Source organism: Rhipicephalus sanguineus, chromosome 3 (genome assembly GCF_013339695.2).
Source record: "Rhipicephalus sanguineus isolate Rsan-2018 chromosome 3, BIME_Rsan_1.4, whole genome shotgun sequence".
NCBI classification, from domain to species: Eukaryota; Metazoa; Arthropoda; class Arachnida; order Ixodida; family Ixodidae; genus Rhipicephalus; species Rhipicephalus sanguineus.
This window is the reverse complement of record NC_051178.1, coordinates 177,004,810-177,031,439: the sequence shown is the minus strand read 5'-3', so window position 1 is coordinate 177,031,439 and position 26,630 is coordinate 177,004,810. Positions and strand designations below refer to the sequence as shown.

Below are 26,630 nucleotides of genomic sequence, written 5' to 3'. Positions count from 1 at the left end.
AATGAGCACAATAAATAGCACTGAGTACACAGCAACGAAAGAAAGGAGAGATCACAAAGGACAGCGTTATCAGTTGATATGTCTCGGCCACCACATGTGCCAGTGCAGTTGCGTCCTTAAGGACAAAAGGTGCTTGGTTATCACAGGTGGTATCACACTCCATTCATACGTGGGACACAAAAGGAGGCTGCTTTGACCAAATAAAATTTTTACAAACAAAGTACAAAGTGAGCGAGACATGTGACTCGAGGTTTGTTGAGGTCAATTAATATCCAGCCCAGTAATTATACTCCATTTCATAATAATCCAACACTGGAGCAAGAATTATGAAGCGTTTGCCAAGGGTCAAGAGTCAAGACAGAACACGATGCTCTTATGTAAGGAGATGTGCGTCGGCATGAAATCACTGCTGGGCCTAGCTGTAACAATTCCATTTGAAATAATCCTTTCCCATGCGTTGTCAGTGGTTATCCTTACCTACGTTATCACCGTAATCAGACAGCAGTGAGAGTGGATGATAAGAATGGAATAGGATCATTTTGAAGGAATTGCTACGTTATACTGGTCCAGTAAACACTTACAATACCAATTGTAAGATTCCACAGCTGTGCAAGGTTATTATGAAGAGGAGTACAATAAGTCAACAGTTCACTAGCACCCAGACTTCTGAATCAATGCCTTTGCTAAGCAAGATCAGTCATTTTGCCTTTATTTAATCAAGACACATTCTTAGGAAACAGGGCAGGCTTAATCTTGAACGTTCTTATATTTTCACGAAAGTGGAGTGACTGTCAAAATCTTCCTCGATTCAATCATCTGTTGTGTTGATTCACACATGTATCACAATAAAAACGATGTTTTGTGTTGGTAAACTTTTTTTGGCCGTTGTGTTGCTGACACAGTTAAGGTGGCACCCGAGAGCAGTTGCTTTTCTCCTTCTTTGCCAACACTCCCGGCTTGCAGTTGTCACTGTTACGCTCTGGCACAAATATAGCAGCCATACTCAACTCGTTGTCCTACTGCATCAACAAGCAAGGCAGCTAACGTGAAAGATATCACTGCGACAAATGTGCACAAGATTTGGCCAATGTTGCATAAGTCAAATAACTGGCCCAAGAAGTATTTATCGTCCACAATTGATTTTTTAAGCTGCTTACATTGATGTGGCCCAAAATTTGCAAACAAACAAAAATAAAGAAGGCGCTTCTGCAAATGCTATCTACAAAACATGCCTGCCACGTTGTCAACACATTGTGACACAAACAAGCAAAAGCAAATTGCACGTTTTGAAATAGAAATATGAAGGTGTGTAGCAAGTGTGATACAAGAGTGGTGTGTTACACTGCACAAGTTTTTTTCTTTAGTGAGCCAGGCTGAGATAACTGAAAGTTGGGAAAGATTCTGTTATTTGGTTTAGGTACTAACATACAGATGTTTCATATATACCTTGTGCAAAACCTTATTGGAAGGAGGGGGGGGTGCCGAAATGGTATGTCCTGGATTATTGAGACTACAGAGATATCACAGGCAGTCGTCCTGAGCAAATCAGAGCGCACCATAGAGTGCAAGCTTGTGCATATTCTGAGTGATGGCTCTGTCAATATTGAGCACGGTATTACCAAGCAATGCACAGTAGGGAGCAACACACTGAAAGTGAGGGTGCCATAAGTTGTAGGATGCTACATAGGGAGTATATTACCACAAGAATTTTTCAAACTGGTTCATTATTAGAGAAGACAAGGGAAGCTGAAATGTCAAACTGCCATGCTGCAAGGAGGCAAGCTTCAAATGGTAACGTAGATGGTCTCTCCTCATGCCTTGACTAGCATGTGCCTGCGACTTTTCTTCCCTGCCTTCTTCTGTGCCAGAGCCAAGGGACTACATTACTTTTCTGTTCTTTTACTCTTCTCACTGCACAGTGCATCACCAATTACAGCACTGCACATTCTACATAGAACAATTTACCAATGTCACATGCTAAATTAGTGATATTGCAAAAAGAACAAATCCGTGCATGTGCTTTTAGCTGCCTTCACACTACGAAGACAATCGATACATTGCAGATGCTATTGCCACCAGCTCAATTACACGCCGCGCCTGCCTGTTTGCGTTCTAAGCTTAGTTAATCAGTGCTGTCCATAGCTAGTGTAGTCTTGATATGCTATCTTGCAGCTCAAATTTATCTATTTGTGGAAGGAAGGTCATTGCAAGTGATGTTTAAATAGCAATGTATGTGCAAAATAAGAGATCCGCTGACTTGCTCAAGATGACTGTCAGAAGAGTGGCCCTCATTTGTCTAAGACATACCATCTATCATTCAAAGTTTGCTATGTGTTATATTGAAACATCCTGTATGTATGTGCTGTCCTTAGCCCTTGTCAGAAATGCCACATGGCATGTGAGAAGAGGTGACTGAAAAACCTAGCACACATCCTATCGTGCCACCAGCACTCTGAAACATTGCGCAGTAAGAATCACTGCCTTTTACGCCACCGATCTCACGCACATGCATACACACACAAAAAACGTGCAAAAACACACAAAAACATGTTCTGCTAAACACAGGATGTTCAGCTAAGTACTTTTGTAGTTGCACATAGTCAATGTTTACAGGACTATTAATTGCCATTACAACTGAGATATACGAGATTCCGTGTGTTGGTTGCAAAATAATAAAAGAGAGGAACATAGTTGCAGCCCTCCTCCCTCCCAACCCGCTAGTGCTCTATAGCTCTCCTGCCTGCCAGTCTACTCATGTTCATGTGCATGTTGAAGAAACCCAGGTGGTCAAAGTTATTTCAGAGTCATCCACTATGACATGACTCCTAATGAGATGATGGTATTGGCATGCAATACCCAAAAATTCAATTTTAATTTTTTAAAGTTCATGCTTTCTCCCTTACGAGCTCTAGGTACAATACACTGGAGGCACACCAGCCTACTCAGAATCATCTCTTGTAGCACAGTGAGTGGGTCGTTTATCCATTTCTGTCACAATACAGTCCTCTAACTTCACGAATGTGCTGTAACCTTATGAAAATAACTGGCAGTCTGATATAGCTGGCACACACAACAAACGAAATGGAAGCATAACACTCGCACAGAAGACACTCCTGTATTTTGAGCAGCACACATGTAGGAACACAGCTGTACTATTCACAAAAGCAGAGAAGATCAAAACTGAGAGACCTACCAGTTTCTATCATACACCTGTATTAATTTCAGTAAATGCATAAGTGGTGGATGAAATAATGAGTTTTAAAAAAGATCGTACTGATATTGGTTTTGCATAAGTATTCAATGTCCTAGCATCCCAACACTGAATGCATATTTACGCAGTAGCAAGTAAATTGCAAAAACTATACACAAATGTGCTCCTGCTTTTGAAAAATGTTTGTCTGCAAATCTGAGTGCTGTGTGTGAAGTTAATGAAACTTTTAAGTGCAATACAAACTTTTATGAATTTTTTAAGACATATGCTGCCCCATCTCACTGAATCACTGGAAAATTATATCTGCATTATGCGATTAGTGTTTACTTCAGACACCACTGTTCTTTATCTGTCACTGACAAGTACTTCCCAGCTTTTCTAATACATAAATGTCATACCTAATCTGTGTTCTGTTGCTCTTTAAATGCCATTACTACAGACTATTTACACCCACAGGCATACGTGGCAAAGAAAATCTTGTACCAACATTTTTCTTTATTTTCTCATTAATATAAATCTTGTCTTGTTATGCTCTACTAAAATGAGAAAACATTTCTCTCTGTGGGGTCCTTTCATCAAATGAAACCTTGAGAGTAGTTGAATGGCGAATTACTTTGCATTTGTTCTCAGAACAGTAAGTTACTGCAATTTACCACTCCATAAGGCTGGAGATAAAACATTTTACTGCTTGTGCCATAGAATCCTCACAGTAATTGAAATAAGAATGGCATTAAAACCTTCCAATTTGCTTTCTAAAACATGCTTGTGTTATCTTCCTCACTCCGTGTGAGGAAGCTTCAGTTAAAGAGCTAAGCATTTCTAAGCGTACATAAGATATCGACAGCACGAAAAATGAATGAAGGACAAGCGAGGGGACACAGACAAGCGCTGACTTCCAGCTGAAAATTTATTTCAGAAAGCACGCATATATAAGTGCAGACACATAAGCAAAACTGCGCAACTGCGAAAGAGAACAGTCGCGGGAAAAAAAAAACACTATCCCGGAGATAACTGGGCCGAAAACAGGTACTCAATGTAATCTCGATCTGCTAGTGCTTACCCATGAAGTGCAGTAAGATAACTCGCTAACATTTCTTGATGCCCGGCTTCACTTCACGACTAACCACGTCTGTTGGGAGTCTGGACCCTGTGGCGAAAAGCCACTTTTACCTTACTCTTCCGGCCACTCAGAAGTCGTTAAACATGGTATTGCGAAGCTGTGCCTCTTGAACTCCCTTAGAATGTCCACAGGTGCAAGGATAGTTTCGAGAATCAAGTAGGCCACCTCAATAAGGCTGATTACCCATGGCATGTCGTTGCATTCGTTGCTCATTAACTTCTCAAGGAAGACAAATGCCCTTTTTGTGACGTCCGCAATGAGGTAGGTAAGAGGTCGAAAAACCTGGCAGTCGTCCCTTACAGTCACCATATTTCACACCACCTAAAGCAAATCGGGGCGAATGCTGATGTGATTGTGGTTTTTTTTAGCGCCCCAGAAATTGCACAGCCAGTGCAAGCAAGCTTCTCCCAGCTACAGTAAAATAAGTGGGTGCCAGTTCAAACACAAGTTGTTTATAACTTGTCTTAAGAATGTGGTGTACATTATTGCATTAACCTGTGGGAAGGAGTGTGTCAGGCAGACGTCAAGGTGCATTAATATGCACCTGTGCGAGCACATTTGGAATGTGCAGACGGGCAGCACTGAGCATTTAATTAAGTGCACATTGTAAGGGCCGTGGGTGTGTACCAGTGTACAATAAGTGTGCGGTTGTTTTTAGGAGCACTAATCAAGTGCCAAGAGAGACTGTTGAGGTCGTTGAGATGGCTCGTCCAAGTAACTGTTAGCATGCCTTCTCTCAGCCTCTCACCCAAGGAACTTGATTACCTGTTTTCGGCACAGTTGTCTCCGGATAGTGTTGTTTTTTTTGCGACTGCGTGAGTGTTGTTCTTTTTCGCAGTTGCACAGTTTTGCTTATGTGTCTGCACTTATATGTGTGTGTTTTCTGAAATGAATTTTCAGGTGGAAGTCAGCACTTGTCTGTGTCCCTTTGCTTGTCGTTCATTCATTTTTCGCACTGTCAATATCTTGCGCAATAGAGTACCAACTAGACCAAACTTTCACAATAACAAGTGTACACATCAAAGCAGTCAGAACATACCACAGCAGAGAGAAGTTGTTCTGGGAAAAACAGATGCTGTTTTTTCAGCCATTCCTTTTACAAATCTGCTCTGCAGCATGCAAGCTCTTCTACAGCAGCCTTTTCTGAACTGGGCATATTCGATCTGCACTGAAATCTTCGTCATTTGCCTGTGCTTTTAAGAACAACAGTTCTATGTGTATATAAGTAGTCTTGCCTTGTTTCGCCATTGAGGGGCCTTCTCAAATTGTCTCGACAGGAAACAAACGCTGTCGCTGCTGCACCAATAGTCAGGTTGGCATTGCAGAGGCTCGCTTGCTTGCTTCCCTTTTGATCCATCGTGAACAATGATGTGAGGCACATTTTCTTTATCGTGACAAAGCAAACAGGAGGAACACAAGCGGTGTGTAGGCACTTGTTGGGCCTGGCGCCCGCCTGGCGATCACAGCAGGCAAATACACGTGGCATGGCCAGCTGAAGGCTGAACCAACACAGTCCACATGCGTTCTCCTCCGCCTTATTTCGGATCGTCTTGATTTTTTTTTTCACCACAGGCTACATAATGTTGTCAGGGACTGGGTGTCACCAGCCTGGCGGTCACAGTAGGCAACACATGTGGCAGAGTCGACTGGGACTAAATCGTCGGGCTCCATACGCATTCTCCTCTGCCTTCTTCCGTATTTTTTCTGCATGAAACACGTGTTGCTACTGTCACTTTACTCCTGTCTATGTGATGTAATGGCATTGGAGTGGTTAACTCACGTACTTGACAGTAACCTAAGAATACATGCACAAAGCTAACGGTAACAAGTTGTGGGAAAAAGTACTAACACTTGGTGTAGCAATGGTTTACTTCATGACAGTAACTACAGTGTGCAGCAAGTGTGTGTGCTGCTTAGATTGTAATTTACCAATGTTCAGCTGCATGGTTAAATTAAACTTCTACAATATCAAAAATGCAACAGCAACTCTTACTGCGACTGCAGTATTACTAAGCCAGGAAAGCCGTTTCGAAATATACAGAAGAGGCAGCAATGCTGCCTTGTTTTTTCCACACCATCTAGCCACTTATGTCATGGAATTTAGATGGCATCAGCTGATTTGCAAAGTAACACAGTTTTTCCGATGTGTGTAAAGCTGCACAGCTTTGCAAAGAATACTCACCAGCAACATCTCTCTTGTCAATGGCAACTAAAGCCTCAAAAAGCTCCTTGAGAGGATTTGTGTTTGGTGGTAGGCCGTGCAACCAGATGAGCAGCATTCGATAGCCATGCTCTTTGTAGCTCGATTTACCTAAAACAACCACAAAGACAAAATAATGAAAATAGACGAATAAGAAAGAAACAACTAACAGCCGAAAATCTCTCGACAAAATAGCTCTGCATTTCTCGAAACTAATTAAAAGCCAACGACAATTTTTCGTAAAAACATGATTAATTTGGCAGAGTAATGGTTAGAAGAAGACAAATTCGGGTGCCTTTCATGTCAATCACAAAGAGAACTGATTAGTGCCACAAAAACATGTTTTAGATGCATGTGCTCTCGATGGAGGTGGTCATGCCTCTTGGTTAAGAACACTATAGTGTAAACTATAGTATTCAATGTCCCTTGACCTTTTTTTGCATGATGCTTATGCTAACGAGGCTTTTTGTTCAAAACTGGGCTGCACAGGTGCTCCCCTTGCAGGTTGTCTTCTGCACACTTCATTCAAAAGCATCGTACGAGTCGCTAACATGCACCCAAGTGCAAGTGTAATTGTTGCTGACTGTGATAGGGCTGTGACCCTCAAACTCTTGACTACCAAGGACCACTACACCTACATACTACTTGCACATTATTTAAGAACTTCCTAGCATTTACACTTCTTTATATTTATTCTTGCAAAGATTGTCTATGTTACTGAAAAAAAAAAGAAACGCTTGAACAGTAACTTATAACAAACTGGAGGCATTAAAAATAACAAAAGTATATTTAAATCTGTAAGACGTGTCTTAGCTCCTCTATCTGTGACATGGAAAGGTGAGGCGGTGCACATCACAATTAAGCATAATTATACCTACATGTAAAAGTCAGAAGTTTATTACAACATGAAACCTATTGGCTGTTTGCAGTTTCATTAAGGTCGACGAATAAAGCATAGCTGTATGGAGATCTGCCATCATAAATGGCTTGCAAGTAAATACACAAGCTTCTTGGTGCATAACTTTCGTGGTACAAAACCACTGTTTCTGATACAGCTCTATAGTGGTCATTGTGGACCTTGTCCCCTTTGCAGCTCCATTTCTGTATGAACCACTGCCAGAGAAGGGCTATATGAACCAGTATCTATGAACCACTATACAGAAAGCACTGAACTAACGCACAAGAGAACTAGGGGTCAAATTTTGGCTGCAGTTACAGAACTTGGCCTCTGTGGTAAAACTAGCACAATAGTATACAATGCAGCCAATGACCTGTGTACTGGTGTTCAATGGCCTTGATATGTTCGGGAGTGAATCCCCAGTGCCGTGCCAAGTGTTTCCAGTCGTTGGGCATCAGCATCTCCTTGGCCAGGGTCCAGGACAAGCGCTGCATCTGCTGCTGCCGCTGCTGCTGTAGCTGTTCCCCGTCCTCGGCATTGTCGGCACCAGAATGTTGCTGCTGATCGCTCGCCACGCTCTCTTCCTTGATGTCCACCAGACTGTTGCAGAACTGGCGGGCACCCGGCTGCATTCATTCGACAACAGGCAGTTCCAACATGGCATTTGCGCTCGTCTTCATTCTGCTGCATTCAAATTCATTCAGGTGCCTTGGACATTTTCCACATCCATTTGTAGGAAATGCCATTGCGCATACGAAAAACACTCACACCATCACCAGAAAACAGAATGCAGCCCTGACTACAATACAAAACCAGCTTAGCAGTTTGTCCGACAGCTGAACTAACCACGTGCTGATCGCTTGTCAGCAACAAGCACATGAATATTGAAGACAAAGTGGCAAGAAGACACGTAGACAATGGTTCATGTAAAAACACATTCATAAATGGACATGCAAAAATTTTAACGCGGTAGCATTAAAGAGCTCGTTTTGCTGAAATTCCGGTGTCAGCATTGGCGCTGGTGTTGGCGGCGGCGGTGTTGGTGTGAGCGAAAAATTGGCATTGTCTGTGAGTGAAAATCAAGACTGATGCAAATAAATAAATTATAAAATTCTTTTGGTCCAAGTGAGAATCAAACCCAGGCCCTATGTGTGGCAAGCAGGTGTTCTACCACAGAGATATGCCAGTACTTAAAACTGCTTCGTAAAAAAACATTATAAGAATGCAATGTACCGGGAGGAGTCTCCTTAAAGCTTGTAATATTGCATCAAAGAATTGTAGAATCGCATCAGGCGTCAAAACATGTGAATTGCACAACGAGCAGGTGGTTTAAATCTGCCCACCCATTACAAAGTGTGCAGCGGCGCAGGTGCACGTGGCACCTTATGAACGCATAGGTACACTTCGCCAATTTGCAAAAAGAAGAATTATGGCATAGAGGGCATTTCGAAACTGCACTTTTATAATTTGAAACGGCCAAAGCTACACGCACGAACGTTCCTTTCCTTACGACACACTTGAAGGCGATGGGGCCCGATTATACTATCGCGTTCCACTCTTGACGGCGAAGCTCAAGCATCCTCCAAGTTTTGTTTTGTTCTCTCACCTGGAGTGTTGTTACTGACTGCTCCTTCGCCTTGCACCTGTGCTTGATCTCCCGTTCAGCCGTAATGAGCATATCCACTATTGCTGTATAGCTGCCACGTGCAGCTATGTAGAGTGCCGTGCGTCCACCCTGTCAGCAAGAAAACAGCGTCTCGCTTCAACACTCCATTTCACAATTTTAAGTAGCTTCCCCCACATGCTCTAATTGCATGCATATGGTATGAACAAAAGGAAGTTTAACTATGCAAAAAAGTGAAGCTTTTATGTGTATTTATTCTTTTAACAAAATTATCTTTTGATAGTCTGTCACTTTGTCCCTCTGGTCTTCTTTTCATTTGGTATGTTATTACACTGCAATTTCAAGCAACAACATTACCAAAACAAATAAATTTATGCTTTTCAAGTACTTTCACTGAGCTTTTCCACAGATCTGTTAACTACTGTTCAGTAATATTACCTGTAGAGAGTCACAAAGGACAATGAGAAATGTGCGAAGGTCAGACTTAGATTGCTGCAGTACTGACGCTTGCACCATGATAACTTCTTACATAAGCATACAGGCACAGGATATATTTGAGCCCATAACACACGCAAATCCAAACAAACATTCCAAAAGGAACTTAGATACCCCTCAGCTGGAAGGCAAATCAAATGCATGCCCATAAAAGTGCAAAATGGGTGAACGCCTGAAGGCGTGCTAAGGTTGCGTAAAAAAGCATTATGATCAGTTTCCATTATGCACTACTGCATGTGATGGCAAAAGAGACTGTTTTTGGTAGAAAGTAATGAAGTTTAAATTTGGGCACTCACAGGATACAAGCCTCTGGCAATGACACCAAAGCTTTGCTTGAGTAACACTGTGGCACTGGTGCATATTACTATTGTACAGTAACATATGCTGGTGACTGTTCTGTGAGGAATCACAGATGAACATTGCTAAACAAGCTACTGTTAAGGAGCCCATTAAAAACATGAAGTTTAAGACACGAAAAAAAATGAAGTGTCAATTTGTTGTTTCCCGAGATGCCATAAAAAAAAGAAGAAAAGAACACAATTTCACAGAGCTATACATTGCATGGCACCAACTTCCATTACCTTGACTACAGTATGTGCAATGCAGATTATAAAGTACGGCTCAATACTGCATGGTTTGCATACAACAGAAGGCATGAGATGCAATCTGGCATCCATATTATTTAAACTCCGAGATGCTTTTAACCAGTTCAAACCCACTACAACCTCTCAAAGCCAGTTCAATACTTGTAGGACGCAATAGTTTGTGGTGTTAGCCGTACGTAGGATTGCATACTAAATGCATGCAAATAGGTACCTAGAACAAACCAAGCTTTAAAGGTATATTTCTTTAGGAATACACACTATTTTTTACTGACATACAAACATGAGGCAACAGTATCTCCAGGTGAACAGGTAATACAACAGTGAAACCTAAAGAGGTACACTCAAACTGTCAACCACATCAGGCATATAATTGCTCTGTTTTTTTCACCCAGCCAGTGTGGCAGATAGCACAGCCAATCTCTAAAATGAGGACAGATTCATGTGTCTTTTAACTTAGCCAATGACACATCTAACAGCATTTTTTGGTGACACTTCATTATTCAATTTCCATAAATTATAGTGCAGGGGCGTAGGCAGATATTCTTTCGGGGGAAGGAGGGGGGTGGGGGGGCATTTCCTTGATCTGAAGTGGGGGTCTGGGCAGGCAGATGTGGTTGAGAGTCATTTCATGCTCTATGTGCCATGGCAAAAAAAATTCGGGGGCGGGGGGGGGGGGGGGGGGGGAGGCACGGGCCCAGTGTGCCACCCCCTGTCTATGCCACTGTTATAGTGGTAACTGTTGGCACACACAACATGCCATATATTTTTCAAAGCATCAGTTTCATAGTTTTAGCCAGCGTGAAACACACTGCACCTTTTCAGGAAGGAAGAGGTCTGCTCCATGGCTCACCAGCACCTGTACCACTTCAGTGAAGCCAAGCTCAGCTGCTATGTGCAACGGTGTTTGTAGGCGCTGCAAAGAGGCACACATTTTCTTCATTACAAGTTTCACGGCAGCTTTATTCCAGCCAAGCTTGAGCTACGATGACATAGATGACACTGTGCCACTGATAATGACATGTACAAGCGATGCAGACGAAGTTCAGGTACGCGTTGCACTCACAATATTCATTGATAGTTAAGGTTTCTAATGCTGTCAACGGGAGTGTCTAAACAGTATTTAACCACAGTCTTACGGCAGAGTGTCGTAGTTTTGTGCAGTTTTCTCTGCAAAACTTAAATCAATGTTGTGTCAGATGCCACTGACACTGGCACAGCAATTAAGTTTTTTTTTTTTTTTCAGGAATTTCTTCAGACATTCTGATCAGTCGTCATTGTCACTACACAAAGCAGGCACACTAATGTGGCATCTGCCTTTCATATCTGAAGGGTGTCAGACTGGAACTCACATTGTTGGTTGCATTTACCAGTGCACCCTTCTTCACCAGTAAGTCGACCATGTTGGCATGGCAACCAAGAACAGCTAGGTGCAATGGCATGTTGCCGTGCTGAAATGCAGGGGCAAACGACAATGGGTGAACATGTCCAGGCCACAAATTCAGGCAACTCATAAATATGTAGCATATAATCAAAATCAAGAAAGCTGTCTGAATGTAGCAAATCGAAAAAAAAACAACGAAGAAACATTATAATGTCATCAAAACTGGTTTGCTGATAATCGATACTGTTTACTACAGTGCAGAGAATGCACGGACATGACAAAGAAGCAAAACGCAGTGCATGTTCTAGTATGTTTTACTTCTCTGCATTCAAATGTTGATCACTCTGCACAATTAACTAAAAAGACGATCATTTCTTTTTGCACACACCTGGACCTTTTCACCAATGTGTTACTTAGTATTATGACCACCTATGCAAACTATGCATACAATGGCCCTTTATCTACGGCAACGTATCATTCAATATGCATGACTTCAAATATGGCCATTTTTACATAGAAGTTTTGGTACATAACATACTACGTAATCAAAAGAAGCTCTAAAGTCACTTGTACCCAAAAAAAAAAGTTTGAACAATTATTTTTCATTTATGTTTCAGGCTGGTCATACATATTACAACACGTGCAAATGAAACAACTATTCCAGATTTAAGGTAAGTGCACTTCGGTTTGGAGGACAGTAGATGTGCAGCACCACCAAACAACAGATGTGTTCTCACCTTATCCTTGACCGTGAGTGAAGCTTTGAACTGCAGCAATGTTTCCACCACATCGAGGTGGCCCAATGAGGCTGCAATATGAAGTGCAGTTCGGGCTTTCTGTAAGTGCAAGGGCAAAATAGAGCTCAGTGAAGAAAGGCCCTTGCTTGTTGATAAAAACCGAAATGACAGGAAACCAGCAAGTTAAGCACACTTCTTTTTCCATCGCTGTACATTCAGTAGCATTACTTAATGCACGAATATAACAACACAGAGATTCAGTAGACTCCCACTAGAATGAGTCCAAAAGGGTAGTGAGAATTTGTACGTCTTATTAGAAGTTTGTCTTAGAAGTGATCTATAAAAATCAAAATCTATCTCTAGCACACCCAAATTCTAGGCCACAAATAAATAAATGAAACGGCAATAAAATCTAAAGGCAGATAACGAAGAGATATTAGGTTCAGTATAATAAAAAGTTGGGCGAGTTGGTTTTGATTCATGATGTAGGAAGGTGCGACTAACACAGCACACAAGAATAGAAGGATAGAGGACAGCACGCGTTGTCTCGTGTTCTATTCTTGTGTGCCATTTTAGCTGTGCCTCCCTAAATCATGAAGAGATATTTATGGGATTTTCATGAAACAATGTATAACCTTAGGCATTACAAAATCTAGTAATTGTTACTTGCTGCCTTTGCATGAGCCCATGCATTGTCAAGAAAAGCTTACATTTTCAAAAACACTAGTCTTCTAAAAAAATGATTTAGTGCAGTCACATTGATTAAAAAAATCATGCACCAGGCATTATCAGCTGTAACGTACACGTACCTTGAAGCACACTTCAATTACTTTTTTATGGTATCAGCCCTCCAAGTTTACGCATAATTACTGATGCTGGTGTAGCTGTTTATGCCCACAAAAACACAATTTTCTTCTCACGTGTTTAGCAAAGTACACTCCCAAGCCTGTTGATTAGGGCCACTTGCCAAGCGAAGGACAAGAGGCAGTAATGGTGGCTGTGGAATTTCAGCTTAACTGTATCATCAGTTTGTGTTAAACAGAATTGTTTTTCATTAGATCCACAAGAATGATTATTTGTTTACATACTGTTTCTCATATGCTAAATTTGACTTTACTGTAGCCTACTGCAGTTACGCCCAGTAACACAGCACATACACTTAGATAAATAAACAATACGTGCAGGACCCTTATTTCAATGTGATCTCTTTGATGAGTTTTGCTTGCAGCATGCATCAGCTGACTTAATCTGCAGAAGTACATACTTACCATGAAAAAAAAAAAGTAGATGGTTGCACATCGCAGTGCTGATGGTCTGACATTACAGTTTTTCAATTGCATTTATAGGATGATCAGGAGAAATACAACAGCATTATGTTACACCTTGCAAAAGCCAAGGTATTAGCAAAATGTCTTCCCTAACGATATCTATTTATTTATCTGGCATAAAAAAAAGTGTTCATGTAAGTCACACTCACAGCATCAGTGATGGAAGCGTCACATTTGTGTTCTAAGAGTATCTGCACAGCTGCTTGATGCCCATTCTGTGCTGCTAAGTGCAAAGGCGTGCTCCTCTCCTGTAAAAAATTTTAAAAATAACAGTTAGTATGTCATCAGATGGAAAGGCAAAGCTTTTGGCAGACTACCTGTTTTTACTGAATTCTTATAAATACCTTTTTGCTCTATTATATTTGTACAACTTGGAGCTGCACAAATACAAGAAGCACATGGCAAAATTATAAGAGCCTTTCTAGACTTTCGGCTGACAGGAAGGTAATACTTTGTAAGAAAGGCCAAGTATACAAGATGGCAAGTAGTAATGGTACTATGTATGCCAAATGTAACAGTGTCTACAAAGTCAAGCATTGATATATTTATTGTTGCTAATATGCATATGCTGAAGTATGTAGTGACGGCAAAAGTGCAAGTTTTAGGAACACCTAAGAAAGCAGACTTTTAAGCAAACTTGCAAGGAGAAAGACGAGAGAGACTTGGCCAGTTAATCAGTAGGGATAAGTAAAGCTGAAAGTTGGGTGAGTTGGTGACAGTTCATTTTAACATGTGAAGCAGCGCATAGAGCCAAGACACAAAAGGAAGCGGTTGTCCTGTCGAATCATATCTTCCTTTTGTGTCTTGTCACCGTGCACTGCTTCACAAGTTAAAATCAGTAGGGATAAGAATCGCATTGACACGAAGGTATACCGAACTATTTTTAAAATCACAGTGATTATTGGGAAGGAATGAAAAAAAGAAGCCACAGGCCCGATTGTAGAAAAGAACATAAAATTTGTGACACCATGTAATTTGTACAGTGCAGCTCGAAGATTAATTACAATGCACTTTCACACGTAATTTATGGCTCCTGGCTGCTGGCACACTTAGCTCATGTCTTTACTCATTCATTTAAGCTGTGAAGAAGTGAAAAGTGGAGTTTCCTAGTGAACAGCAATGCCAACTTCAAATTCGTGCTACAATCACTTTCAAAGTAGCTGGTCTTGGAATGTGTAGGAATGTGAAGCCTACTGAAAAAAAAGACGCAAATAAATGGTGTGTCTTCCTGACAACAATAAAATTGTAACAGAACATTCAGTGCAAGCTTCCATCAAGTGGAAAAAATTCGCTGCTAAAAACATACAAAATCATTTCCTTACATAGTTTGGGTCATCCATGTCCAATTTATTACTCTGCAGCAGGCGCTTCATCACAAGATGATGTCCTCGCTGTGCAGCATGGTGAAGTGCTGTGCACCCAGACTGCAGGATGATAAAAATTATGACACTAAAGATAAAGTATGTGAACTGAAATGGTCTAGCGAAGGCCACATTTTTACACTCCAAGATTTCAAAATACAGGCACTGTTTTGACCTACGGCGGGGTGCAGTAAAAAAGTGGTAGAAGCAGTCCAACAGAGCCAATTTTCAAGCAGTGAAACTTTCTGAACGAATTTTATTCAAATTTATGAGCTTGCATATGTAATGCTGGCAGCAGAACGTTACATGCATTCATGCTCTTGCAAGCAGTAACAATTTACATGGTAGCAAACTAGAGAAATGAAAGTATCCAGAGTTTTGTTATTCTTAAACACACCAGGAACAAATGTTGGCAAGGGAGCAATCTTTGGAAAATGGTAACCCCAAAAGTTATGAAAAAGAAACAAGCGAAAAGCTGCACAGGACTGGAAGGACCTTCCTTCGCTGTCTTACATTTTTGGCAGCAAATCACACAACTAATTTCACACTGTATGATTCACTAAAGCTTCAACTGATGAAAAAGGAGGAGATGAAACTACATAAGGCCTGGGCGCCATGTGGGAGGTCTGAATGCTACGGACAAGCTTTTCAAGAGCAAGATAAGAAAATGTGAGTAGGAATGCACATATCAATTGAAAATGTACTAACACGTATTTTTTTATTTATTTACAGGAACAGTACTGCATAGTTCGCACACATAAGATGAACTTCACAGGTACGACGATTGGGAAACACTAATGTATTAGTTTGATACAAAATTCAGAATTGAAATGCCGGACTGAGTATTGCTAAGATTATCATGTCATCAAGGTCAGGAACTAAGTCTGCTAACGTTATCTAGTACAACCATGTTGCTCATAAGAAAATGAATAAGAGTGCCCCTCATGCTTACTGTTGCTGCAAATGTGTGCAGCAACTGCAGTGATTGCAGGAATGAACCAAGTTAGTATTTCATAATGTATTACCATGCATCCACCTCTTATGTACAAATACTGAAAGTGGTTCGTATAAACAAGTACAGTCACCACACTAGAATTATTTAGGATGCTTTTACAATCGCCAGTGTTTCGCTATTATTTATTAATCCTAACACAAAAAAAGTACAAAATTATCACATCAACTCTACAAACTATGATGAGAAGCCGTCGAACAAGAAATAATGAGGAATGTAGCAGGAGCTGTTAGGTAAAATAATCATTTCAGAAAATGGTACAAATATTTCCCACCCAGTGGTAGACCTGAAGATATCACAATCATCTGAATAATTTTGCTAATGAGCATTGAGGCTGCCTTAATAATTGCCCACAAAATGCCATCATTCTTTTCAGAATCAGAATTTCATTTGTTTAGAATGGGAGAATTTTCAATACACGATGTGCAGGAGGTCCATGGTCACTGACTAAATTGGGACTTCATTAAACATGCTCTCATTTGATTACAATGTTCTACAAAATGACATGGTGCAATAACTTCTGGTCACGATTGGAAAAAAATATTGAGAGAGAAAAAACTAAAGAAATGGTTAAAAGTGATGAACACCATGGAGTACGGTAATTTTTCCATAAGAATCCTCGTTGACGATAACACAATTTAAAAAAAAAGAAGCTGAAGGGAATAAAAATAAAGAAACAAAATTTACCTTTATGCTAACCAAGTGGTGTAGCTACGTCTCTGTGTCTACAACAAAGGTGAAGAAAACACAAAAGAAAAAATTCAGAAAGTAAGGTGAAAGAAAACACTGTGAACACAGGAAAAACACAAGTAATGAGATTTTATTCAAGAACCTAAAAATTTTGAAATATCTTAACAGAGTTACAGAAAAAAAATTACAGAATAATAAGGATTTTCAGAAGCAGCACATCCAGAATTCCATTCCATGCTTGCATTCAGTATACATTTGGCAGTTTTGATCTTGTAACTTTCAGCGTGCAAAATCTAAAACTATCTAATGCTATAGTCTGTCTAACACAACCTCTCTCCCATGACTTGCTTATCATGAGCAAGAAAAAAAAGAAGAAAGATCAGTGCTTACAGTTGGACATACACTCAAACCTCGATATAACGAACACAGATATAACAAATTATCGGTTATAACGTAGTAAATGAAAAATAACCTTGGTAATAGATACAGTGTTAAAAGTAAATGTTTATAACGAATTTTCGGATATAACAAAGTTATTTTCATGGCAGATGTGACTTTGTTATAATGAGGTTTGAGTGTGGTTACAATGAGGTCACATGTGACACTCTAGTTTGGTTTTGTCTCGCATTCAATATAAGCGTATATTTGTCACATGGTCATTTCAGCCAAACAGATTTTTCGACTTACTTCAAGGAACTCACGTTCGACTCTACTATTTGAAAAAGCTGTTGCGTATGTTTATAGCATGAACAAACTTGAACAAAATGTCTTCAACAACCATAAAGACATAGAGCATTTACAAGACTGCAAAAAAAAAAAAAGTGATTTGGTGCTGCAGAATGATCAAGGTAATATTCTACTGCAGAGCACAAGTTGTTTCATACCTTGTCTTTGATGTTGGGGTCAGCTTTGTACTGTAGCAGTTTCTCTACAATTTCCATGCAGTTGTTGATAGCCGAAATGTGCAGAGCGGTTTGACCATTCTGTTGCCAAGAGAAACGTCATAATCGGCAACAATACGCTATGAAAATTGCACACTTAAGAAAGGTTGTTGAGATAAATTTTTCAGCTTTTATACTATATATACTACTATTTATACTATTCATATTTCTTAGCAGGGCTGGGCAGGGATACTCAGAAAAGTATTCCGGAATACAGATTCGAAATCTGAAATAAAATACAGCTCTAGTTATTTTGGAGATACAGAGCACAACAGCGATTTTAAATTCATACTACGCAAAGACATATTAGTGCAGCATTGTTTTAAATAAAGTTACAGTCAGGATTCATTTATTTATTTATTACAGACCCTCAGCGCCAAAATTGCAGGGGAGGCGGTGGACAAAGTACATAATTAGCAATAAGGACATTTACAAGCTGCAATAAACTCACTAATTCACAGCAAGTAACAGATTGGAAATCGACATTACTTGGCGAACAAACTAAGCTTGTAGAAATAGCTAAGCAAATCACTCGAATCACTGAACACCAGTAATTGAGAAAAAGTATGCATTTACTTTGCACATAAGCTGCTTTGCTGAGAAGGTTGCTGTGAGAGCATCTCAAATAGTGTCTTCTAACAGCCGGTTCAGCCTCAGCAGAAGACTCACGACACCGCTGAAGGCGAGCACAACTGAAAAATCTATGCCGAATGGCGATTCTCTTCTCAGTCTCAAACCTAAACGCTTCCGCCTTCATGGGTTGTTCTGACTGTTCAAATCACGTCACCATCTTTGGAATCCTAAGCCGTCTGACCCTTCGGCTTCAATGAAGCTGTCACCACCACCGAGCTACCAGCACCCATTTCAGAACGCCGCAACAGGTAATTCGCTCCGGCGGTGGGGGAGTGCTACCACAAAAGACCGTTTCACGCATGTAATCAATTAGGAACGCACCCTGAATTGGAAGGTGGCTGACGCGTCAAAGATAGCCATCTTCTACCTTCCGGGACTGGGAACTGCTAGCTGCCGCTTTGAGAACTGAATGCACGCGAAGCATTGCAAAGCCTGTGGCGGTCCGCGGGGGTCGCGATTACTTGCCACCTAAAAAATTAGCGTGCTGCATCAACAGCGACTTGTCGGCAGAGGCCGACAACACCGCCCTCGCGATTCCGCCGTCTGCGGCGTCGCGCGCTTTAATGACATTCTGTGCTTGAGGCTCGCCGCCATTGTCGGTGACCGGCGGCGCGCCTTTGCTTGTCTTGGCACAAAAAAGAAAAAAAAACGATTCTCCCAGGAAACATTTCTTATTTCCAACACAAAAAAAAACAATGAACGAGATGCAAGGACGTAGTACAAAATAAGGCCGTGTCAATACAATATGTTTTGAAATCACATGGCCAGATCAGAAATGCTAGTTACACCAATTTTAAATTGCAACTTGCTCAGGATTTGAAAAGTTTTTTAACCATGTGCCTCTGCAAAAAGCTATTCCTGACAGGCACCAGTAGCCATCAGCACTAAAAATCATGCCGAATTTGTCAATATATGAAACACCTCACTGGGCATTTTTTAGAGGTTTCTGCTCCAGTGCTTTAATTTTATGCACCAAAAACACATTCACGGGTCAATTGCAAAGGTTCATTACTTTAGACTTTGATGGTCTCTGTGGAGTCCAGCCGTGTCATACAATATGTTTTTCAATGCAATTCACACCATGAAAAAGGCTTAGGGCATACAAAGATGATGACCTTGTCATTCTGTGCTCTGTGGAGCACAATGAAGTGATGATTATTCTGTGCAGCACAATGAAGTGCAGTTTGACCTTGCTGCATGTTTAAAAAAAGAATACATTAGAGAGGCGGCCACATAGTCGTGTTTAGCACAATGTGTTAGTACTCACAAATTTGCTTTCGACATCTAGGTATCCAAAACAATTTAAAAAATTTCTGAACAAAAGAGAATAATAATCAAGTTTTTCTATAATATCTTTGGAATACATAGGGGTAAAAGCAAGGTCTGCATTGTTACAACAGAACAGCAGATGGTGTCATGAGAGCTTTGAAAGCAATATAGTGAGCTTATACTTACTTCACAAAGCTTCAAAACGAATGAAAGAAGCGTCCTTCGTTCTTCAATGAAGGAAGTTATAACATTTATCGATGAGCATCAGGGAACAACTTTGATGGGCTTATGCTGTTTGATACGTTATTCTACTGTGTACCTGCAGTGTACTTCAGCACCATTTATCCAGAAAGGGCTCTCATGAATATAAGTTACGCTTGTTCACTCAATAAAACAAAGTAGGCAAAGATGGCAACGTAGTTGGACAGCCTGAAAGAATCTCCAGCAACAACTTTCAAACATGAATGTTTTACAATTTAACTTTCCTGAACAAACATCACCCACAGAACAAAGCACATCTAGTGCTTAGTTTTTCAGTCATAAAAAGGGAAGTCATGCAAACAGGTCACTTACGCGGTTAACTGCTCGGCAACTGGCCCCACTTTCAACAAGCAGCTGAACGGCACCTCGGTGTCCAAACCATGCTGCCATCAGTAATGGCCGCATTCCGTACTGCAATGTCAAAATACTCCAGTTGTTCTCTTTCTCAGTCACATGTGTTTTCAAACAAAACAACAACAATAATAATCGAGAGTTGAGCCTTGACAGACAGTTTGGAGGGGTGTGCAAACAGCCAAAAATGAAAAAGCCGCACCAAGAACACTCGATAAAGTTTATCATACCATACCAAAAAACACAGATTTACCTTGTCTGTCACCTCCACATCACATTTTGCCTGGATGAGGACTGCCATTGCATCAAGGTGACCATGAGCTGCAGCCCAATGAAGTGGCACCCTCTCCATCTAAGGAGTCAGCAAAGAGTTGCAGGAGTGAGTATCAATCACACCAAATATCAGAAGTGGTACATTAAAGGAGCACTGACACAAAATTTCGAAGGTGAGATAACCTGTGGGATGGATTTGTGTGGACACACACGCATCATCTACGAAATATCAGCGGATAATATAGCCTAGAAAATATTTAAAATCACGTTTAAAGTGCGCGTCGCGCCACTCCACGCGAAACGCGCCTTTGGTGTTCTTGTAAACAACCAACCGCCACCTGCGTCACCAGTTTGCATTGGCTGCCACGATTGTTGCGGGCGCCCTCTCCCACCCTCTCTTAGCAGACCTTTTCAATGGAAAGAAGGGAGACTTGCACGGGAGTACAAAGGCTAGTGTACGGGAGTACAAAGGCTAGTGTACTCGCCTCCGCAGTGCATCTTGGGGGGGTCATGCATATTTACAATGTCTCAGAGGGCATTGTAGGAGCACCCAGGAAGCCTTCGTTGAAAAGAGTTGTGGACGCGATGCTCATGTGCACGCGGTTTTGTGTACTCACGCAACCAGCTATGTTTACATAGCCACCACTCTGGGTCCCGCTTCCCTCGGTGCTCTCTGAAACCGAAACTGCGACTGGGCACTATAAAATTGTCTCCAAATAATTAACGGTCGCACGCTCGATCAAACGAGCTTTCCACCCATGATAAGTGGGTCATTAACTACTTATCGCAACAGAAAAAACAAGATGCACAATTTTGGTGTCAGTGCTCCTTTAAGACTCCCCAAGAGCCTTATACCACAGACTCTCCTAAGGGCCCTATACTACATTGTAAAGCACTTACGTGTGTTCTTGCATTGACATCCACTTTCGATTCAATAAGGTGCTTAAGCGTTGCAACATCGTTCTTGATTGCAGCTTCATGGAGTAACAATTCGTTTTTGATACCTGCAAACAACCAATAGAAAAGGTCATTAGAGTTCTGTCTCATGATTAAAATTACAAACTCCAGAAGCAGGTTGTTTCTTCACTCCAAGACAAGGTTACAGTGATGTACAAAAATATACCAGACTAGAAAGAACTTCTTGGCAGGTTAGTTAGGCAGTCACACATTTGCAAAGTAAAGGTATAATTGTACTAATGGGCAACATTGGTTTAGGTACTTAACGACCAATTCTGAGGTGTACTCAAGTTCTCATCAACATTGACCTCTTTCGCACACCAATTAGGTGAGGACAATTAAGCAGGTTGTTTCTTCACTCCAAGACAAGGTTACAGTGATGTACAAAAATATACCAGACTAGAAAGAACTTCTTGGCAGGTTAGTTAGGCAGTCACACATTTGCAAAGTAAAGGTATAATTGTACTAATGGGCAACATTGGTTTAGGTACTTAACGACCAATTCTGAGGTGTACTCAATCAAGTTCTCATCAACATTGACCTCTTTCGCACACCAATTAGGTGAGGACAATTGTAAAGAGCTCATTTATGTCTTTATACTTGTCCTTATGTAACTTGTGTGCTGAAAAGCTAAATTATAGGCCAACATGCACAGGTTTACACTAGTTCAACTCATCATCATATTAAGCAAGGATGGGTTTGTTTTCTCACACATATTCCGATGGCTCACATTGTTATCATGAACATACTGCATATGAACAGGTGAAGGTAAAGCCTTTTATCAAGAAAATAATTTCTTTGGAGTTATCCTGGGTGCTATAAATGATAAATTATGCCTGTCATGCATAATAGACCCTTTTCATAATTGTAAAGCTAGCTTTCCTGCTATGCAGTTTGCCCAACTAATGGCGGCTAGTCGCTTACTGCAAACAGCGTGTTCAAACGCATTTTGCTTACGCTATGACGTGGAAAATGTAGATTCGGGTCTCTTGACATAAACACGCATAATAGACAAGCCCAAGCACGTGCAACTAGGACATCGTCTCCACTCTAAGCAAGACAGGTGCCGCCATTAGTTGGGCAAATATGCTGAGCAGGGAAGCGAACTTGCTGATTATGAAAAGGGTCTATTGTCAGAAAAAGAAGGCAGGATGGCTTAAGGTTAGAATTACTATATGTGCGATAAAGCAGCAACACTACTTAATTTTAAAGATAAATCCAGCGAATGCAGAAGCTTCAAGCATGGTGGGCTTTTCAGGGCATTTTAGAGTAACTTGAGTGTAACGTACAATGCAAAAACAATTGAATAACCAATTGAGACAATTGTACAACACAACCATACAATTCTCTCACTTTTCAAATAATAAAAGTATAATTATGAGAATGCAGTGAACATACACATGAGGTGCAAGGTGACAGGTAGCAAAGGAATTGCAAAGTAATGATTAGATGTTTAGAGCAGACAGCCAAGAAATAACATTTACATCATATAATGCTTAGTCTACTCTGCTGGGTCAACCTGCTGCGGTGGCATAGTGGTTATGGTGCTTGACTGCTGACCTAAAGGTTGGGGGATGAAATCCCGGCTGCGGCGGCCACATTTTTATGGAGGCAAGATACTAGAGGTCCGTGTGCTTAGATTTAGGTGCACATTAAAGAACCCCAAGTGGTCGAAATTTTCGGAGCCCTCCACTACGGTATCTCACATAACCATATCATGGTTTAAGGGGACGTAAAACCCCAACAATTATTATTATTATCTTTGCTCTTTCAACCATGTGACATCAGTGATGCAAATTCTTTTGCACATTCCCAGTGGGCATTGAAAGTCCGATGGACATCCACCGGTATGCCAGTTTTGGACATACAGATGTCCAATGAAAATCCTCAAAAATCCGCATACTATGGACGTCTGTAGGACCCTTATGCGCAAGAAATTTGGTAATCCGTCGAACATCCGATGGGTGCTGGAACCGTACATTTAGACACAGGACCGACATGCGGTTACCCCTTCAAGCACGTTAATTGGAATCCGTGGGAATATAGTCATTGAAATTAAGGGACGTTCATCGGACATGCATTAGAAAAAAAGTGCGCTTGTACATATTTCACCGGCAATTTTCTGCCTCCCACAGCAGCGGCAGAGGCTCGACTATTTCACCAAGGATGTGGTGGGATAACGTACGCCCACAGGCCTTTACTGAACCTATGGGGACATCTTTCAAGAGGATAGTACCCAAGAACAACCGAGTGTCATGTCAATGTACTGCTCTGACCCTTTAGGAAAAACCGGTGGCTTTTTGGTCGGCACAGGGAATCGAACCCGGTACCTACTTCATTGGAATCGGATGCTCTACCACATAGCTACCGCTGTGGTTTAAGCTTTGAATCAATCAAAGCAAAAGCTTTGATTGATTCAAAGGCTCATGCATGCCTGGTCGTCACGCTGCGATTTAGACATGGCACAAAGAAACGTTGCTTTTAAGTACTTAGCAAAGTACACGATTTAACGGTGCCAGAGCAGCTTGAAATTATTCGCATTGTTCATTTCTGTGGCAATGAGGCGCTTGAATTAACTGTGGGCATTGTCTTGCTTTTCTTGCAGAAGCAGGCAATTTTGCCACGAAAAAAATTAGTAAATTCACAATTCACAATTGAGGCATTAATGCAATGTCCCCAGCAGATATGTCCCTTGCATTAAACACGCAGTGCAGGAAATGTTAATAATCACAAAGATGACGTCCCATGGATGTCCCGCTGTTGTCCAAATCACGTCCACATGAAACCCAGTGTAGATATTCTTAGGATGTTCGAAACAAAATAAAAAAAAAGGACATTAAGAACAACCGAAATGCAACGGTCCTAGGTTATCCTGGGGATAACCGGCTCTGGACGTGGACACCGGGCTATAATTTGGATGTCCACCGGATTTTCGTGACCTATTGGGTTCTAACAGGAAGGCTCTAGAATGTTTAGCCGAAAACACTTTCACATTACAGTGCCACAAAACAGGTGTACATACAGAAATATGAATACAAAAAATTCAGCCTCTGATGCAGGAGACCAGAAACCAAAAAGTGAAATGCGTGTCTAAATGCAGAGCTTTAAAAAAAATCATTATGTGTCCATCTGCAAATGCAGAATTGGTACACGGTTAAATGATGGTTTTGAGGGTTGACTTAATGAACGTTGTATTTCAATGAATATTGAAGTACAACAGTTGGCATACATTCCACACATCTTTGAATTGAATTGCTAGGACACCTACCTAGAAAGCGCTTCTACATTAAATTATGGCAGAATAGAAGTATGGATAAATTCGGTGCACAATTTTCTGGAAAAAAAAAAGAATGCGGGAATTCGATGAGGATTGGCAGCCTACAATGAAGTCACGTTTCTCCACAGTACTGCGGTGTTTGTGGTATTCGGCTGGAAGGCACGAGGTTGCGGGTTCGATAACCCACTGCTGCAGCAGCGTATTAATAAATGCGAAATATCAAAGCTCGTGTTTGGCGCCGCTAATTAGACGATGCGCGCTAAAAAGCCGATTCGCGTGTTGCTGCGATATTCAGCCATCCAATGCGGCTTTCTTCGCAGCACAGGAATAGAAATACATCAGCCGATAGAGTAAAACAGTGGCAAAACAGTGGCGTTCAAGTCCTGCCTGAAATAACTGTAATAATAATCGAAGTTCGGCGCATGCGCAATGCGCAAAGTAAACCATTCGCCATACGGGAATGCTTAGGTTCAGTCACGTGGATCTCTTTTTTACACGGACTGTTGCCCACCCAATAGCCCACGAAATGCATAACGGACATAACCTCCTTGAATGCGCCAGCTAGAGCCATAATTGTTCGAGGCAGTGAAGTTCAAACCGCCACTCAGCATCAACAAGTTGACTAACCAAAGCGCGCACCTTTAACCATTTAGATCGGATTACTCGAGCCCGGCCTGCGATTTCTGAGACCCTAAAATACCCGCTACAAAGACGTGATGTTCGTGATATTTTCCTCCGTCAAGAAAACCGTACATGCACACCGAAAGCGGGCTGCGCTTTTCAGAACAACTCACATAACCGTTCTAACAGTGCTGCGAGAAGCACCGAGCACGGTGCGCTGCGAGATCGCAGGAGTGAAATCAGCGCACCTCTCGAAGTATGACTGAAGTTCAGTGGCACTAGATCGGTTTCGGGCACCCTGCTGGAAGCAACGGAGGTTCGTTTTGAGAGACGGCCGGACACGTCGGACGACGAGGCGTCCATGCTGGGAGCCTCTTCGAGGCGTGGCAGACCGGTGGCTGGCTAAACACACCAAACACACACTTCCTTTACGTTTTGCAGCATTGCTGGGCCGTTGAGTCTACGACACGACCGTGTGCAGCAGCGAAGGCAACATTCTCCTCAACACTGGTCGCCAGCTATCCCGTAGTTCCCGAGTCCTCCGCTGTCGGGACCGTCGGGAGCGTCGGGCTCCAACCCGTCCCTGGTACTAAACGGAGCCAGCGACCAGCGTTGCCAGATTGGAAAAGGGCTCCGACACCAACCCTAGAACAAAATTTCACCAGATTTCACCAACACTTCAATATGGCGACTGTGACGTCATTTTTTTTCTTTTTAGCGTTTTACTTTGCATAAGCCCTGCCCCAGAAAAAATATTTTTGTTGTTTATAACGATCTTATTACAAAGGAGAGTGATTTGAATATTTCGGCACTTTTACATTGTGCGCATAAAAAGATTTTCGGAGTGTCGCCTTACTTGTAGGTGCCGGAATAGTCCAGCCGACTCGGCAACGTTCGGTGCATTCTTCAGTGGATCCTTTGTGTGTCCTGCAGCAGCAATTAGCTTCCTTCAGCCATGCATTCGTTTCAAGTACCCTTGTCGATGCTTGTTTCGCGAAAGGCCCCTCCGCTGCCATTGAAAAAGGCAGGCGTGCGCTTCCCACAACATCCGGTGACCGCGCGCCTATGGCGCACTGTATCGGGCAAACTTCTGGGCAGCGAAAAGAGCGGGAACGAACAAACGAGGCGCCGCGGAGTGAAATACGAGAACGGAAGGAAAACAAGATATATAAAAATAGAAGAAGCGGGACGGTGGTGTGAACGGAGGGCGGCGGAGGGAGCAGGGTTATCTTCCCGAAGAAAAAAAAAAAGAAAGCGCGGGAAGAAGAGGGTGGATGGTGCACCATTGAAGTTGCATAGTCCGTAGGCGGCTCTTCCGAGCCCCAGGCAAAGAAACAAACGCCGAAGACGGATGAAATGGGCTATGTACAGATGGGAAGAACAGC

The 26,630-nt window shown here is 41.7% G+C and overlaps 1 protein-coding gene across 1 annotated transcript; it reads right to left on the bottom strand.

The window, feature by feature from the left end:
• Window positions 1-5,920: 5,920 nt before the first annotated feature.
• On the bottom strand, window positions 5,921-25,791 carry LOC119386125 (ankyrin repeat and death domain-containing protein 1A). The gene is made up of 15 exons (XM_049414226.1): window positions 25,494-25,791; window positions 21,291-21,394; window positions 20,371-20,469; window positions 20,079-20,177; window positions 19,340-19,429; window positions 17,547-17,645; window positions 14,922-15,023; window positions 13,749-13,847; window positions 12,272-12,370; window positions 11,503-11,601; window positions 10,968-11,066; window positions 9,036-9,164; window positions 7,803-8,055; window positions 6,514-6,642; window positions 5,921-6,035 (listed from the first exon to the last, which is right to left on the bottom strand). The coding sequence occupies exons 1-15, from the start codon at window positions 25,606-25,608 to the stop codon at window positions 5,947-5,949; spliced, it is 1,704 nt and encodes a 567-aa protein (XP_049270183.1). The 5' UTR covers window positions 25,609-25,791; the 3' UTR covers window positions 5,921-5,946.
• Window positions 25,792-26,630: the final 839 nt, after the last annotated feature.